General features: G+C 40.8%; 1 protein-coding gene and 1 long non-coding RNA gene across 5 annotated transcripts in view; one reads left to right on the top strand and one right to left on the bottom strand.

Annotated features, from left to right (window-relative positions):
* LOC122163719 overlaps positions 1 to 3,729 on the top strand; it is a 69,962-nt gene extending 66,233 nt beyond the window's left edge. The window contains exon 3 of the long non-coding RNA XR_006170025.1: positions 3,602 to 3,729. This is a non-coding gene — a long non-coding RNA (uncharacterized LOC122163719). The remainder of the gene's footprint in view (positions 1 to 3,601) is intronic.
* Positions 1 to 17,921, bottom strand: part of CHRDL1 (chordin like 1) — a 41,730-nt gene that overhangs the window by 3,000 nt on the left and 20,809 nt on the right. For 2 of the 4 annotated variants that reach the window (XM_042825169.1, XM_042825171.1), the window contains exons 5-11: positions 11,477 to 11,622; positions 10,452 to 10,545; positions 8,123 to 8,190; positions 6,730 to 6,904; positions 3,498 to 3,692; positions 2,307 to 2,474; positions 1,093 to 1,182 (exon numbers count right to left, since the gene is read on the bottom strand). In XM_042825169.1, coding sequence (XP_042681103.1) covers positions 1,093 to 1,182; positions 2,307 to 2,474; positions 3,498 to 3,692; positions 6,730 to 6,904; positions 8,123 to 8,190; positions 10,452 to 10,545; positions 11,477 to 11,622 — 936 coding nt within the window. The remainder of the gene's footprint in view (positions 1 to 1,092; positions 1,183 to 2,306; positions 2,475 to 3,497; positions 3,693 to 6,729; positions 6,905 to 8,122; positions 8,191 to 10,451; positions 10,546 to 11,476; positions 11,623 to 17,921) is intronic. The other 2 variants (XM_042825172.1, XM_042825173.1) reach the window with 2 other exon arrangements.

Raw genomic sequence — 17,921 nt, 5'->3', positions numbered from 1 at the left:
AGGAAGGGCATAGGGAACTTTGGAGTCACTTACAAGCATTCTCCAGACAAACTGATTCACAGTGGTCAAAGAGTGGATGTCCAATCCTCCCATGGAAAATATTCAAAGTATCTTACAGTCATTTAACATGTTCCATGAAAAACAATTTTGTTATAAATGATGAACAAGAACCTGAATATCCTTTTCTTTAGTCAAAAAATACTATTTGTTTCAACCATTTATGAAGTCAGATCCCCTGATTTGTGACAGTGATATAAAAATTTAAATGTGATGGTAAATGAAAGCATTTACAAGTCAGCATTTCATGCAATATGAACTCTAGCTACCTGCTTATTATACAACCTGTGTCAGATAACAGTATTCCAGTATAGTTTTGCTAAGGTTAATAGAATTGCTCACAGTCCTGCTAACTAGGATGTGATAGTACAGATAACAATGACAAGTGCAGAGAAGGCTGAAAGGAACAAATTAGAAAATATTCAAGATGAAAAGCTGTCTGCCTCTCACTTAGCCTGTATTATGAAGAATAGATTGTTCCTGGTCAAAATGCTTCCCTCCCTACTTGGAACTTCAAAAAAAGAAAAAAGACAATTTGTAGTGCGGAAGAGCTAGTAGCTAAAAATGCCTATACCTTAATTAAACTGTCAAATTAGGTATCATATCCCAAGCTGGATGAAATGCAAAAAAGAAATTGAAGCAAGAGTGATAAATGAGTTGCATACCTTTTCAAAAGACAAATTTTAATAATAAAAATACTACTAAGAACATAGAAAAGGCTTCTTTCAAGTACAACATACGTATGTATACGGGCTTAAATAAAGTCAAATAGTGCTGTTGTGCTGATATCAGTCATATTTCAGACTCATGGCATTATAAGCAGAAAACAGCCAATTTGTTTTCTCAGAATGACAGGAGACTAGCACAGCATGCTGTATGTACCCACATTTAAATTGCTGTATTTTGGATATTTGATTTTATACAAAGCCACATACTAGAGGAACATGAGGCCATTTGACTGCATTGAGTAAAATGGCGTATTTTTCAAGGCTGTGTAGATGGAGGAAAGCCTGAAGATGTCAGAATTTTACTTACTAGAGGTTGTCCTTGTTATCTGTTTGAAGTAGGGAAGCTCTTCAAATTCCCTCTTGGACATTTTCTCAATGTAGAAATGACGGAGAATCCCTTCAGCAAAGGTACAAGAAGTGGCTGTTACTGGAAGCATGCACACTGCTCTAAGCCCGGGGTGCTGCCCGGTCTTTATGTAGAATTACTGCTGTTTTGAGCTACACTGTGAAATAATCCTTACCAGTAATGTGGACTTTCGGCCTATTCTGTCTGTTCGCTACTCTGGTGCTGCTCTACATAGGATTTATGATTGCAGAGAGTTGCAGAGGGGTGTGAGAATTAGCTGATTTTTTTCTGACATAGCTAAAACCTTTCTTAGCATGGGCGAATGTAAAACTACAACAGAAGCCAAAATCTCAGTATCTTGGACAAAAACAGTACAATTTTGTTGTTAGCTGCCATTTTGCCTGCCATGAGTTAGCAGACATTACTGACAAGTCATCACAAGGCTTTGTGGCTTCTTGAACACATAAAGTAATTATTAACCATCAGCCCTCCTGCGACTTCTGTTCTGCTCACAGTTGGGGTTTGGCTTTGTGCTTTATAGTGCATTCTGGAGATCATTTCCGTGGAAAGGGCTGCACTAGATGGGGTTTTCCTAAGGGGACTGCATCCTTTTTGCTTAAATTGGATTAAGTAGATAGGCTCTTTAAGGAGCTGAAGATAATATTTTTTCTGTCCTAACTGTTGAGGATTTGCAGTAATGCAAATCAGAAAGCTTTTGAATTTTCTTCTGATTTTACCAGTTGGCTTAATAAGAGATACTGCTTTCATCCTTAATACATTTGTTGTCAATATTCTAGGCCATCATGAATGCAGTTACGTATCACTAAGGAAGACAGGACAGACAGTAATTTCAAAGGAAACCTTTCTGATCCAGCTAAGCAAGCACCTGGTTCAAACCCACTGTTCCCTTCTCTGTCACAGATTACACATGGTATTACTGACACCCAACATGGTTTTGTTGTTTTGCTCACAATAAAGGTCAGGAGTTTGCAGAACTAGAAATGTGTGTGTCATTAATGATGTTGGTGGAGCAAAACGTAGTAGTGGCCATGGCTGTAGGACTGGTATCCTAAATAGCTAAGAGAACAGCAGTCCCTAAATGCTTGCAATTTAAGTTGCTGTGGCATTTTAATGAGAGATTATACAATTTAAAATATATAACTTGTTCAACTCACCTTTTCTGATTGTCCACACGTGTATTTCTATTTGTGGTGACTTTTCAGTCTCTACTGCAATTTTTCTGATGGTTTCTCCTTCCTCTGTGAAAATGGATTCATAGACGGGAAAGGTCTCTTTCCCACAGAAGTAATCTTTGTTGTCAAAGCTTTGACTTGGCACTTCTTCTGTTTAAGAAAAAAGCCCAAAACACATTCTACAGCTGTAAACAAGTCTTCCAGAAATTACGTGGCACTAGACCAAGCAGGCTTAGTTTAAAATCAGAGTCATGGAATATCCCAGGTTGGAAGGGGCCCACAAGGATCATCTCAACCAAATCACATGTTCACTTGTGTAGTCTTTGAAATCCATCTCCAGCTAAGCCATAGGCATTTAATAGTGTTATATTCTGCTAGGTTCCCATTGCCTGCCTCTTGTGGCAAGAGATAAATTTGTATTTATAATCCATAAAGAATTTCATAAAGAACTGAGCTATACTGGTCTGTGAGAATCCTCAGGATTTGTGAACCACTGTCCACTTTCCAAGCATATCTGAAATAACAGTGGAAGTCTCAGAGGTAACTAAACAATAATGAAAATCAGTGGTTGGAGAGAGTGAAGAAACCCGAGTTAATGCTTTGTTCAGGAAAAGGGTAGGGGGAGAACCTACATCTTCTGCAGTTTGATCAGCAGCAGGGGCCACACAGGGATGTGGCCAGCCAATAGTTCAGTGCAAGCCTGGGCTAGGCTCAGGGCACATTATCTCATGACAGCCTGGAGAAGTCACAGGACATAGAAGTGGAAATTGGAATTATTCTGATGCTAGTTGGAAGTTGGACCAAAATGGGAGAAAGAAGACGGGATGATTTGAATGTTCTGTGTGTACTGCAGTGGGGAAAGAATGGAAGAGTCTTCTGATAGTGGTGAACTGTATGTTTCTGTAAAATTCTGTTTGGAAATCAGGAAGTCATGCAAACAGTACAGAGAAAGGCAGGAGTTGATGAGAACACGTGCCACATGCAACAAGCCCTTCATCTGAGTAACAACAGTTAATGGGAGGGCTAGGCAGGCAGCTCTGTGTGTCTCACACGGATATCTCTGCACATAAATCAGAACCGTGGGCACTGCTTTGCTGTTTTCATCAGATTCTGTAACTGGAATCCTAGACATGCACAGAAAAAAAGTGGTTTATCATCAACTCTTTCTTTTACCTGGACAGACTTTACAGCACTTTCCTTCCACTTTCTGAGGGTATTTGCAGGGGTATTGTTCTGGACAATGAATTTTCTTACACTCTTGTTTGGTGATGTTGCAGGTACACAACACACACTCTACAATTCCAAAGGCCCGGAGATTAGGATGCCAAGATTCACCGTGGGAGTATGTTTTGCCATTTGAAACACAAACTACAAAAGAAGAGAAAAGGAAGAAAAAGTACGACTGGAAAAGGTACGTTCACTGGCTGTTCTTCTGTGAACATTCATTTGATTCTTGCACATTTGTTTAAAGCAGTGTCTCCATATCTAATTCGTCAGTGTCTCTGGCTCACTTCACTAGTTGTTTGCTTCAGTCAGAGTTTTGCCACGTAAAATGAGACAGAGCCTGTGATCACTCTTTTCTGAGCAGATTGGCTTTGATTCCAAATCCCACGATGCCAGTGTCCACCACTATTTTGAAGACAGTGGAGAAGGTGGCTGAGTCAAGTACTTGAGCAGCCCCCCTCCAGCGCACGCATTTCAGTTGTGCATCATTGACCAGCTTACAAAACTAACTCCTCCTTCCTACAGCTGATCTCAGTCCACACACAGGGCATAGCCTGCTAAATTGGCTCTGCCTTCTAGTACTGAACCTGCAGTGGGCCAAATCAGGACATTTGCTACAAGTTATCTGAACAGCTGTTCCTAGTATTAGCTGAACGTGGCTTTTGCAGGGAGAGCATACTATCCATAGGACAGATTGGTGCCACCTAGGCCTGTAATACACAGGACTTGAGCTACACAACACAGAGCAAAAGCAGTGGAATGTTACAAAAAGAAGTCTGATGCCGTTTGTGGGGATATGTATGTCTGTAGGTATCTAGGGACATTTGGCCTTTGGAATCACGAGAAAACATTAACTTGAAAGGATGTGTATGGGGCTGAGATTTCATTCCAAGAGCATCTAAGCATCTCACAGTATTTTCTTCATCTGTGCCCCTGAGAGACAGAGAAATACAGCTGGCAAAAGGAGAGTGGAAAAATTCCTACCTGGTAGAAGCCAGTTCAGGTCACCCTGCATTTAATGGGGATTATATCACTTTACACCATGTTTGCATTTGTCCTATAAACCTTACTTCTTTCTTTTTAAATATTTTATAAACACGAAGAAAAATGCAAACTAATCCTAACAAGGTGAAAGAAAGGGCATTGCCTGAATTCTAAAGGCAACTGAAGTGAAGCTGGGGTATGCTGCAAATATTTCCAATTCTTTTAATATGCCATCATTTTTATTAATGCTTTTATTTGTAAAATATGTTCCTTTTTTGCCTGTAACTTTCAAAAGCAATTTAATTTTTATCTGTAATCTGAAATTTACATCTAACTGGTAACAGATGTGATCAACTGGCTTTTACTTTGCTGAGTTGCTGAGATTTATGGGGAGTGTTCTTTGTAATGTATTATCTTTCATGAGGTTATGTTATCATTTGGTTTATAATTTGCTACTTTTTAACTCCTTAAGACACGGCTTTATTTTAGAGGTGAAAAACAGTTTTGTTTCTCACATGAAAGCAAATAATGTGTTATCTGTTTACTGAAAATGAGAGAAGGATCTGTTTAGCACAGAACAGTCCGGGGGAGCAAATGAAGCCTTCAGAAGAAGATAAAATGTGGCATATAACTTCTAGTTCCCAAGTGCCCTGTGTTTTCTTTGTGTTCTTCTCATTCAGAATTATGTCTGTATCCATACAATCACATTTTATTTGCTAAGTATTTATTTTTTAGTTTGTTGTATCTCAAGGGGCATACGCACTAATTAATGCATTACTTGTTAACTGGGGAAGAACAAAGGAAAACACATGGTGAGCATTCTGGTTTCCACCAAGAGAGTCAGACACTCTCCAGGCAGTGAATGTATGAAGTTGTAGTGGTTAGTACACTGCATTCAGAAATATGCTGTTCATCTGTATGCTTCTGACTTGGTGAAACAAATCAGTTAGAAACAGCTTTGATGATGTCTTTATGTGTGAATAACATGTCAGAGATATTGCACTGTGTGGAGATTCCTACTCCTAGATTCAGCATAAAACACTGGCATGATCTGAATGCTTTTTCATGGTTGTTCAGGTGGATAATAAAGATCCTATGGCCAACATTCCTTCTGTTAGTTAATACCTTGAAAGATTAGTTGGCCCTAATACAGGGGCTTTTAACTCTTTGTGGGTAGTTTCTGAATGCCTGCTGAGTGGTGTTTGTGGATAACTGCTTTTCTGAACATGTACTTTTACAGCTATTTATTTTATAGCTTCTTAGGCCTGTTCCTGCAGACCTCAGCTAGCTTACATACACCCACTGTGGGACCTGAGCATCCTGCCCTTTTGGTTGTACAGCACCTGCTGTCCCATGAACTGACAAGTGATATTTTCCCTCTATTTTCGTCAGTCCTTCAATGCAGCAGGAATGTCTTAGTCATGTTTGTGTGTGGTCTGCCATATAGGCTCAAAGTCCTGCTGCCCACATAATGTAATATACTATCAGAAGGCACTAAGGAATTCATTGCTTTGGTTAACTTTGCCTGGTTACAGCTCAGACATCCAGTCTCAGCTAATTACCTGCTCTGCATCTACTGTTAGACATGGTGGAGGAAAAGGACCCCCTGCATCTCAGACAACCAGCTTAAGGTGGGGGAAGTCATGATATTTTCTTTCTTTGGAATAATTTGCTAAGCCTTGGAGGCAGAAGACTTCCAATTCTACAGCAAAGTTTTACGACCTGAGATTTGTGGGGTGGTTTAAATACATGCAGTTTGCAGCTAGTAAAGTTACAAAATAGGAGACAGTGTAAAGAACATAACCACCATCTATTTCCTACTGGACAAGTCCCTGTGTGAACCATTTAGCAAATCTAAGGGCATCATGGTGTCCTTTGAGGCACTTAGAGCTCACTTTGCTGGTCACAGTAGCATGTGTTTTCTGAATTATGTAGTACAATACCACGAAGCAATTCAGAAAGCAACACAATAATGTTGTGCCCATGCAGACTGAAATGCAGGCACAACTGAGCTCAGTCAAGAGCTTATTTCATATCCTCACTAGTCTGTTGCTTTCACCCTCTGATTTGCGTTGGGTCTCCTGATACCAAGAGTCTGAGTGAATTTCCAAGAGTCTGCTGTACATTTTGAGAAGACTTTTTTGTAGGTGTTAAATGCCTGACCCAGAGTAATACCATACAAAATACTTATCTTTACCTCGTCCATGCTTGTGCTTGTTGTTGATAACAATCTGTACTATTGTTCCTGATGCTTGCTGGGGATCTGGTAGGACTCCGCGGTTACTCCTGGCACTTGGAAATCGTGGAACATTGACTACCTGCCTGGTGGAGCTGGGTGACAGCTCATAGTGGGAGCGGTGGTAAGAGTGTCTCTGGAGGCAGAAAGAGAGCAGGAAAGTAAATGTATCATTCCAGGGAGCATGAGGAAAGAGGCTGTACTAGAAACTCAGTATGGGCAATGATTGTTGCCTCCATCAACAAACCGGCCTTAAGTGTAAGGAATGGCACCAAACAAAAGAAGGCCAAGCAGATTTTGCAGGTGCTTAACGTGGCAATGAAGTTAACTACACATACACAGTTGGACCTCACCTCACCAGACTGTATATTCAGTGTAGGTGTCTACCTCTAAACTGATTATCTGAAGTCCCTTATCAAGTACTTCTTGAACGTGATCCATCTGACCTGTTGTAGATCTCAGGAGATGAATCACAACCCAGAAGTCCCCATTTCACTCAATTTATGATAAACAGAATTCAGAGCTAGACACCTTCTTTACTTACGTCTGCTTTAAGACCAGGTGAGCCTGTCTAGTTTTCCTCATCAAAACTGCTTTCTGCTTGGGCTGCTTCTTGTTTGCATGCAGCTGTTCTGAACGCTTGTGCTGGGCCAGGCGAGCCAACTTTACACAGACTGAGCAGAACCTTATTTCAATCTGTCATGCAGACTGGGAAATCTCATTTGATTTGCAGAGGAAGGTAGTCTGTGTGTTTTCTATAGCAAAAGAGCTGGCTATTTTCAGAGAATTATTTTCCAAAATACCCATGGGCATGAAGGGATAGTGTGTACTAACGCAGATATTTTATGAGGCATGATTCTTCTCACTAATCCAAAGACCTGTTGGTTCATGTATTTGGGTAGTGTGCTTAAAAATGCTTAAAAGCTCTTCATGTTCTCTCCAAGTGCTGTTACAAAAAGCCTCTCTTGACTAAGTTTTTAGTGGTTACTGTTAACGCCAGAGGCAGTGAAGCCCCTAAAGTAAATACACACGTATATATGTCAACTGGGAAATAAGAGTTTGTAATTTTGATTTTGAAGTGTTGCTTGTATAGCAAACAAAATGCTGTGGAATTTTATTCTCATAGAGCACATACAGATGGCCAAATTCAGAGCCTACGGGAGCTCATGTCAGTTTGTAATTCAGACTTACTCATGAATTCAGGTTAAGTTTATTAACGAGCTTGCTGCAGTAGATATTTCTATACCTTGTCAGATCTGTTAACATCCTCTTTCTTCTTTTTCTCTCTTTTTCCCCCCAATGTACTGGCATGCATGGGCAGAAAATGTGTCCTTAAATCATAGGTCACACTTACAGCTTCCCTGTTGGCTGGCTGCCGGAAGATATCTCCATCAGCCTGCTCCCAGGATAACTCTCCATCTCCTGTACATGAAGTAGAGCAGTATCAGTTAGGGGAGTCACCGTGCAAGGATTTGGGAGATATGTAGAGGAAAAGTCTCATCCAGCTTTACAGCTAAATTTGTCAGTCTTTAGTCTGACTTGGTTGTGTTAGATTATTTGAGATGACTTCCCAAATATCTTGGAACATATGTGGTCACAAAGGCAAGGAGAAATGAGTTTAGCTGAGCTCACAGAGAAAGGCAAGGCTGTGTGACCTTCCATCTGCTGTGTGCTGAGGGGACCCACAAGTGCAGTTACTGTTGATCAGTGGGTATGTAACTTGACTGACTGTAACTTGACTCTGAAGTGTAGCCACTAATAATTTACATTCTATTACGTCAGGAAAATGTAAGCCATACTTAGTCCTGCACATTTTATACCCCTATGTGTGGTTGGCTTTTTCCTTATTTTTATGCTTTATTTAATATATATGTATATATATGATGTGATCATCGACAGCACTGAGTTATGGCAGAGATGTCATATATGAGAAATTGACCCACTAAGACTGGATCCCATGTAAGCTCACAGGATGCTTTATTTGAATGTAGAAAGTATGAAATGTTCAAGCTTTCCTTTTTGAATTGGGCCAATAAAAGCAGTACAGAAGTAAGGCTCATAACAGTAATAACCTTCATAACAAAGCAAGGACACGCTGACTTGTCTTTTAAATAGAAAAGGTTTTGCTACAGCACTTGCGATCTGTGCATACAGTGTAGAAGTAATGAATGCTCTTGAGAATCAGTGTGAGGGACTTACAGAGCCAGCCTCTGTTCCCTCACAGTCAAACATGTAATTCATGGGAAAAGTTGAAAAGAAGAAATTCTCAGTTTCTATTCAGAAGTAACATCCATCTGTTTTCTGGGTAAAGACAAGCTCCATAAACACATACACAACTAGTAGCCACGTGAACGTAACAGCAGGGAAACATCAGTTTTGGGCTAGAGAGAGAATGTAGCTATAAGAGTTGTTAAAGACATATTTAGAGGTGTTCCTTGATAGGACAAGCCGTGGAACTTGAACCTGGTTTTTGGAAAACTTGTACAAGAGCAGGAGAAATCATTTAGCGTGGAGCTGACCTTGGAATTTATCCCAGGCATGGAATTCAGATGCAGGTACCGATAAAGTTGTTTTGCTAGTGGCTCAAAGCCTAGCTCTGTGTGTACTGAGCAATTTCTCTGGAACACGGTGCAGTGCCACCACATCTTGCACACCTGCTGGCTTTCACGAATGGCACGCAACAATGCCAGGCACAAGCTTGGGCCCCTGTGACAGGACAGCTGCCACAGCATAACAGCATGTGATCCTGGCTTGGGAGAGCCATGGTGCTGATACAGTTGCGTCTCCAGTTCTGCAGTTGACTTGATTTCACTCAGTCAGATCCATCATGGTTCTGCTACCCAATGCATTTTTTGAGAACTTTCCATTTAACTTAAGGGGAAGTTGGATCCTGACATAGAAATCCTCATCCTTTCTCTGACTGGAAGGACAGTGACAACAGTGACACCCAGCACAAGATGGATGCAGAGCTGCTGGACTGGGTCCAGAGGAGTGGCATCTGTGAAAACCACAGGCACCTTTAGCCTCCTTGCACCTCTGAGAACTGGCCACAGCTGCTTAGATTCTTGAGAAGTGGCGATTCAAATGCCACGATACCAACAGTGAGATACAATACATCTAGAAATCTTCAGATATTTAGATGGGCTTGCAGGCAGATGTTTAAGTGTAGACATTCAGAAGGGCTACTAAGGCTGGCAGTATGCTTCCTTGTAACCAAGTTCTCCATGCTTACAGGATCAAAAACGGAACTGCCAATAAAATACCAATGTTTGCTGAATATAGATAGACACCTAATTTAAACTGAATTGAAATTAACCTCCAAATTGAAATTCTTATGTCTCGTATAACTTCAGCAGGATTGATAACTTGTCAGAGAGAGCCTCATCTTTTACTTCAAAAGCTGTCTAGCCAAAGCAATGGCAACTATTTAAATTCATCATCTGAAGCTCTGACTGTCTTCATCATTGGAATGCAACTTCATCAGTGCATTCTTTCTTTGTTTCAAGTAAGGAAAACAAAGCTAGTAATATTGCCCTACTGGAATTTGACGTTTAATTTTCCAGCATGCATTGGGTTTTGAGTAAATGGGAAACTTGCAGACAACATCCTAAGTGACAGTGCTGGTGCACAGACAGGGGAGGGAGTACTTGCTGATGTGTGTGCTGTGCATATGTAACACTTACCTCTGCAAACTGGACAGCAGGACTCTGGAACAGAAACTGGGAAAGAGCAAGTTAATTTGGGACAGGTCTTCAGCCCACAGTACACATTTCCTTCCTGCCAGTAAAACACAAGGAGCATTTAGGAGTCATCAATTTGTATGGTATCATGTACGCACTTTTATGGACATATTTAAATCTAGTATGGATGTTTACATATATGTCCCTCAAGTAGCCAAAGCAGAATATTAAACCAGTGAAGAATCTGAATAGCAGTTCTTAAACGTATGTCATGGAGAGGGAAGTCCCTTAGTTTTACAAAATGAGAAAAGGTAAAGAAGTGTGGGAAAGGAAGGAACTGCAATTACTATAAGCCTAAAATCTGCCTAATGTTTACACCTGGTGTAAATTCTTCCCCGTTCTCCCTAAGTCATGTCACATGGCTGATCTGGAGGAAGAACTTGGCAGTGACACAAAATTGTTCAGTACCTAACCTGTTGAGTTTGTTGTGAATGTTGAATACAACAATAATTAGATCAGAAGAGGTCCTGATTGGTTTGAGAAGGATGTTTCAGCTCAAAAAATGCCTCCAAAGGGTCACCGAGTGACTGCTCCAATATGCTGGATTTAAATTGCTGGCACCTCAGGAGTGGGTCTGGGGCACGGCGCTGTCTTACAGAGCTGTCCAGTCCCAGCTCATGGGGCTCTTATCAGCTCAGCCCAAATGAATCCAGTTTCTTTCCATCACTCAGTGCTGTATTTTCCAGTCAGGTTGAAGTGATATGTTCTATACATGCCATGCACTGCATGCTTACCTACAGTAGATGTCTGACAGGGTGAGCTTTGTCCTCTGTGTTTGAGCAGCAGGCAGTCTGGCATTTACCAGGTGCCATGGACTGGCTTGTAGCACTTTTGTGAGTTTCTGCATTAACTCCCAGTTCCCAGCCTCTACTGTGTGCTATGGACTGCGTGCATTTCAGTGCCATGTCTTCTGGAAAGGTGAAATGAAGCTCAGACAGAGAAGGGCTCTGACAAGCTGTGGTACTTACTGAGCAGCTGCACTGGGCACACTGGTTTGCTTGCCTGTTTTGGAAAAGCCCCTCTGCCACAAACATTTCGCCGTGATGGTAGGTGGTGCCATTGTATTCACAGGATTTTCCAGTGATTTTGCTGCTTACTGAGAACAGCGAATCTTCTGAAAGCAATGGGAAAGGAACACTTCATGCAAATTGTCCTAACAACTAGCAATATCACAAGAACAGGGATAGGAAAGCTTCCCCGCTCCCCCGTTTCTCTTTATTATGAAAGGACAAGTTTTGTCGTGCTACAAAATATGAGTGAAATTGTCATGCTGCTGTTTTGCTGAACTTTCATAATTCATACTTTTGAGTTGACTGTCTCAGTTAATCTTTGGATTTGGATTTTATCATGAAGGCCAGCACAGACTGCCATCTCCCATGCTGCTGTGTTTTTCTTTTGCCCTGTCTTCCATAGAATTTACAATTAGGATAAGCAGGTGCAGTTACGTGCTCATTTGTTAAATTTACATGGCTCTTTGAGTTTTAATGTAGAAGGCATGAGGGCCTGTATACACACAGAATTCCACTGTCAGTAGCACATGAACACATTTCTAGCTCTGTTTCCCCCTTCTTAGGTCTGGTATTATTTTATTAATGATTTGCAGTGGGAGTTAGTTGCAGGTTAGCCAGGTGTACCACAGGGCAAGCACAGAGCTGCTTCTGTGCCATTCACAGCGCAGACCTTCTGGTGTACAGGAGAATTGAAACTGATGATAGAACTCTGTTAAGAGCAGACAGGCCCAAGAATAATTGCACTATGTTCTATGTAAATGTTTGTTCCCAATGGCCTTCACACTTTGCTGCTGTTGTTGTTTTCACAATGGGCAAAACTTTTCAAAGGCAGTCTGTAAAAGCCACCCAAAAGCCAATGTTTTTCTTACATACACTGTAAGGTGAGATGTGCAAGTCAGAGCATTTTGTTTGCAGAACTGAGTACATACAATGAAGTGCACAAGATACCATTTTCCGTTCAATCCTGAAACCTCTTGTTTCAACTTAAGATCACATGGAATTCTGCACCACGAGTCAGATTTTCTTCTTACTCTTAAAATAATCCATATCTTAAGTTAAAACATTCCCTAGACTGTTTAACCATCACACAGCTGACAAACTCTGCAAAGGGATTATACTTCACCTATGAAATGTAAGTCACTCCATACATATTGGGCAGCAAATCCAACACTAATACATTTGCATTTGCATGAATTTAGCATCTCAGCAAGGGAAGAGGCATTTTGAACAAGAGCTCTATGGAAGTAACAGTGGAGTATTTGTTGTCTGGAGCCAGAATCACTGCAGATTTCTAGGAATGCAGCTGAAATTTCATTCAGTGGGTTTGGGCTTTTATGTAAAAGAAACCTGACCTGAAAATTCAGGTCCAGCTGTAGTCCCTTTTATTATCTATCAGATGAATGTGGGGAGATTACTTTTTGAGAAACTATGCTGCCACAGAGTGCAAATTTCTCAGCTGAGTTTTCTGGTGATACATACTGGCATTGTACGCTGACTGGCATTATACTGACATTCAGAGTTTTGGATAAAAGCATGTATTTTGTTACACCGGTTTCATCAGATATTAGTTATCTGGTAAATTGTAAATGTCAAATCTGCCTGTGGAACATACACATACTGCAGTATTTGAAAATCTAGTGGGTCAGCAAAGAACCTGTGGGACAAAGGCAGAAGTTATGCATGAGGGGCCATTTAGGGCCCCAGGCCTGATATTTGATTTCTCTCAGAGTGAGTACTGAAAAGACAAATGCAGCATTATTTTGGTGCAATCAGAGATGTGTAGTGGTACCTTTCCAACATGCTACACAAAGCATTGACACTCATGCTTGGCATGAAAATGCAATGTATGTCAGCTCAGTGGTAATGCACATTCTGGAATAGCAAGGTGCATGTTCTAATTAAGACAAATTTGAAAGTCATCAGCAAAAGATTCAAGGAACAAATTCAGCAACTGTCTCATTAGGCACAAATAGTGGAAACCACAATAAAGAGGTGCTTTTTAGGACAGTCCCACTTCTCACAAGTTATACCACCATAATTTCTTGGAAAGCACAAGAAAGCAGAAAAAGGAATTGCCAAACCCTAGATGTCCCCTGTACCTCAGGCAACTGGAAGAGCAGTTGAACTGGGAAGAAAATTATGGGAGGAATGAAAGAACACAGATGGTTCTTGCCTGGATGTGAGGGCCTGTTCATGCAGCCTGTGCAGGGCAGTGCTGTGCCCATGTAGGATGCCTGTCCAAAGACATGGCTTGTGGTCTGCTGCTGTTTACAAAGACTCGTTATGACACATCAGAATACTGTAATGAAGAGTGTAAATTTTACTGCAGATTTACCTTGGTACATGCCACATTGCTCAGATTACTACGAAATCTCCAAATGCCTTCAAATAGCAGCTTTTGAATAAGACAAGGAGGATAGTAGTTTTCTTTATATACTTCTATTTGTCCCAATATCATCAATAATTTATTTCCAATAACACTTGAACTGTTGCAGGGTTCCAGTTGGATTACAGGGTTACCGCCCTGGTACATGACAGCTGAGTCAAGAAACACAAGGCTGAAGAATCATTGCTGCTTTTCTAATTAGAAGGTGAACAGCAGAGGGAAAAATAATCACAAAACTTTTCTTATATAGCTCATGCTTACTCTGACTTCTGCCTTAGTTTTCAACACTGTAAGGTTAGATGATCACAAGAAATCTCCTCAACTGATTAAAAAGATGATGCTTTAGACTGCTGCAGGAGGAAAAGGACAGATGGCGATAGGATGGCTTGCTCTGGACCAGCTCAGGCCAGCAGCTCAGGATTACTGCTGTATTGTTTGCTTAATATTACAGTCTACACAGAAGATAGATATATTCCTTGGTAACAATAATTCTCTCTCTGAGACTCATCAGGTTCGGCACAGAAGGGGTGGAAAACCAGGTGAGACTATTAGAAATATATCAGAAATGATGTGGGGTGGCCACCTGAGATCAGCAGAGGACCAGGAGAGTCACAATGCAGTTATGCACTTCAGCTGGGAATGGAGTTATTGTAGCCAGGAAGATCTTTCAGTAACAAGAATCAAGAGGCTGTATCTTAATCATGATACAGATGCTAGTAAAGACAAGTTTTCCTTTTCAACAGAGCTACCCATACAAGTGCTTGGCCAACAACAGTAGGTGGTTGGAGTGCATAGTTTCGTTCATCTGGATTTCTTTTAAAGTTGATCACAGAGGTTAGGCCTGTAACAGTTAAATCATAACATACAGCCCAAAACACACGTATGCCAGACTATCTTTGGAACATGGGAGGCAATTCTATTGCTATTTGGAAGTCTTATTTGATGTAATAATTGTAAGAAAAATCAGTTTCAGCGGCAGGAAGTAAGACTGTGGTTTTGGTCCTGATGCTGCACATACCTGTGCATGTGATTATCTTTGAGCACATTAAGTGAGTGGGGCTACTTGACTGCACAGAACACGGTTTAGAAGTTTTAGATCAAGACCTCATGATTCTTACTGCAGAAAAATACATTGTGTTATATACTGGAGAGACCATACTGACGAGTGCAGTTGATCTCCTCCAAACACAGCATCTGAAGCTGCAAGGAAGCTTTGTATCATATGCCTGTGTGTAACTTCTTGAGAGAGAAAATCAGTCTGAGAGTGAATTTCAACAACTGGGGCTTGCCTTGGTTTCTTTTCCAGTGCTCTTTGAATCGTGGCTAATTAGAGGAGTTCAAACTCCCTCATATCATATTCTCCTGTAGAATGTGAAATTGTAGACATTGTATATTCTTGTAATAAGTGCCAGGTTGGAACTTTGAAAAATCATGCCATTAATGCTGATATCAGCATGCATTACTCTGTGCCTCAGTTAAGGTAGGTAAGAGCTGGGTTAGCTAACTGCAAACATGTGCCATTGCTCAGAGTCCTGTTTGTAAACCTTGTTTCTTAATCACAGCCATTCCTGTAGCTTTATCTGGTGTTTTAATGGTGCTGACTAACCTTGGTTTAATTAGCCGCCTCCATAAAGTACCGGGCAAACATCTGTGTGAATCCTTTTAATTAACTACGTTCAGTGGTGTCATTTTTGGCATTCATAGCATGTCAGAGGAAGCAATATAAAACATAGGCTGAAGATGTTATAGCATCAATGCAAAAGGAAGTGGCTTTGTTTCTGTGGCTGCCATTTATTCTCCAAGGGCGCAGACTTTAAAATAGAGGTTGACAGGCCATGCTTGCATTTCCTGTGATTTTACAGGGTTCAAGATAAGACTATGAGTTATTAAAATGGATAGCCTGACTTATCACAGGTCTAGCATTAGGTAAAAACAAGGAGCTAAAATGTGCAGCCATGGCTGAGCACATGACTTGCTATGGATTTGAACTGACTCTGCAGGTATCTGTAAAGGTTGAGTCTGGCTGAAGGTTTCAGGGTTTACAAGCAGGCAATAGAATACAACCATGTCAAAAATTAATTTGTTTCAAAATTTTTCTATTTTAAAAAGCAATTTGATACTGTGGTGACTATGCTTGAATTCTTATACCAAGCATTCCTTTATTCCAAATCTGGGATTCTCTCCACCTTCTGCTGTCTACCTGGGCTGTTTTTCACTCATGTGCCATACACACAGGGTAAATCCTGGCCTCAGTCAAGCCAACAGACAGCTTGTCTTCAGGATTCAGCCTCGGTGCTTGCTGTAACTCTGCTCTCTAAGATTCTGACTGGGGAGATGGAAGCTTGTATTGGGAGGAACTGTTCATCTAGAAAAGAACAAGATTTTCTACCTGTTCAGATTTATAGTGAAGCCTGATATAAATGCTCACTCTGAACTAAATCTGCACATAGCTATAGCTTGCTTACTGTATGAAATGCTGTCCTTTTGACAAGAAGCATGAAGAAACCACATGGGAAGAAGTTTGCCATGAAGGGACACTAACTTAATGTGAAGTGCAGTGCCCATGCTTTTCTAACAGTCTGACGTAACAGAATTAGATATGAATTTGATAAACAACAGAAATCTTCTGGCTCAGTGGACGTTTTCTGGCTCAGTCACAGATTTTTCATGGAAACCTGCATCAGACAATTGGGGGTGGGAGGTGAGTTTGTATGCACGATATGCACAGACCCTGGCCAAGAATTCCAGGGGCTTCCTGGCTTCTGGAGCTTCCAGTCTCCTGGGAACAACAGAACAGTGTCAATGGATCACATGCAACTTTGGAAATGGCATCATTTACCCTTTCTGCTTACAACTGTATTTCTTCCTGGATTGTTACAAAAGCTTGTTCCTGAGACACTTTATCCTTACTTGGATATGAAGCAGAAGAGCATCAGTTATCTGCAGCTAATCCCTTGAATAGCTTAGACAAATTCCACTGGCAGTTCCTGCTCTTTGGATCAGTGGTAACATCACTGAAAATATTTCTGTGTGGGCAATGAAAAGCATGGGCAAACTAACCTTATGGGAAATGTTACCAGCAGATGACTTGCTTGAGGTGAGAAAGGGCTTCAGGATCCAGTCCTTACAACAGTCAGTGAGGCCTGCAACTTGGATCCTTCTGTACATACGGATACACTTTCTAACAAACAAACTAGCTAACAAACTGGCAAAGCCAACTCAAAGTCACTGTAGTCATGGCTTGACAATCAGTGAGCTATTTATGATATGAAGTCTGATCTGCAACCAATATTAAACTGAAATGATAACCAAGTGTACTTCCTAAGAGGAGATGGTACAATTAGACAAGAAAGGTGTGCAAGCAAAACTCTGGCTTCTGCATACCGCTTAGCAGGGTCTGACAGCACCCTGCACAGCGCTCAGTAAGGTCTGTGGGGTCTTACTGCATCTCCATGGGATACTTTCTTGTACAATATTCTGGCTGTTCTTGTTAGTACTTTGCTTAACACTCTCACTATTGCTTATTTTAGTATCAGAACATCTGGCAAAGATCATTTTTAAAAAATCCTACAGACTCTTGGCTTGCTGACTTAGAAACTATTTTTAAACTGCAACATTCAGAGTCACCTAGTGTCATTTACTGAAAAAAATGGGCTTTTAATATCAAGCAGAAATGCTAGGCACTCAGCCTGGCTTGGTTTTTGCAGTTTGTCTGTTTTATTAACCACCCTTGTAAAAACAAGCAAGTGCTAAACAATCTGAAATTAATCACGAGGTTTAATGCCTTAAGAAACTTACCATACTGGGAACTGTTCTGCAGATAGTCCCTTGGTCTGTTGTAAGTGGATAGATGATAGATAATGAATTTCAATCCTGACAGGATTTTATGAAACATGTTTTCTGAATCAACATGGAGCATAAGCATGCACAGACCAAGAAAATGCAATTTGTTTTGGAGTCCTATTCACTAGACAAGAAATAGAATCCTGCTATAATTCAGGGACCACTGTTTGCAAT

Source organism: Centrocercus urophasianus, unplaced genomic scaffold (genome assembly GCF_019232065.1).
Source record: "Centrocercus urophasianus isolate 14NV4802_14NV808 unplaced genomic scaffold, USGS_Curo_1.0 seq_24, whole genome shotgun sequence".
NCBI classification, from domain to species: Eukaryota; Metazoa; Chordata; class Aves; order Galliformes; family Phasianidae; genus Centrocercus; species Centrocercus urophasianus.
Note: the sequence above shows the minus strand (reverse complement) of the source record. Positions and strands in the feature narration are given on the sequence as shown.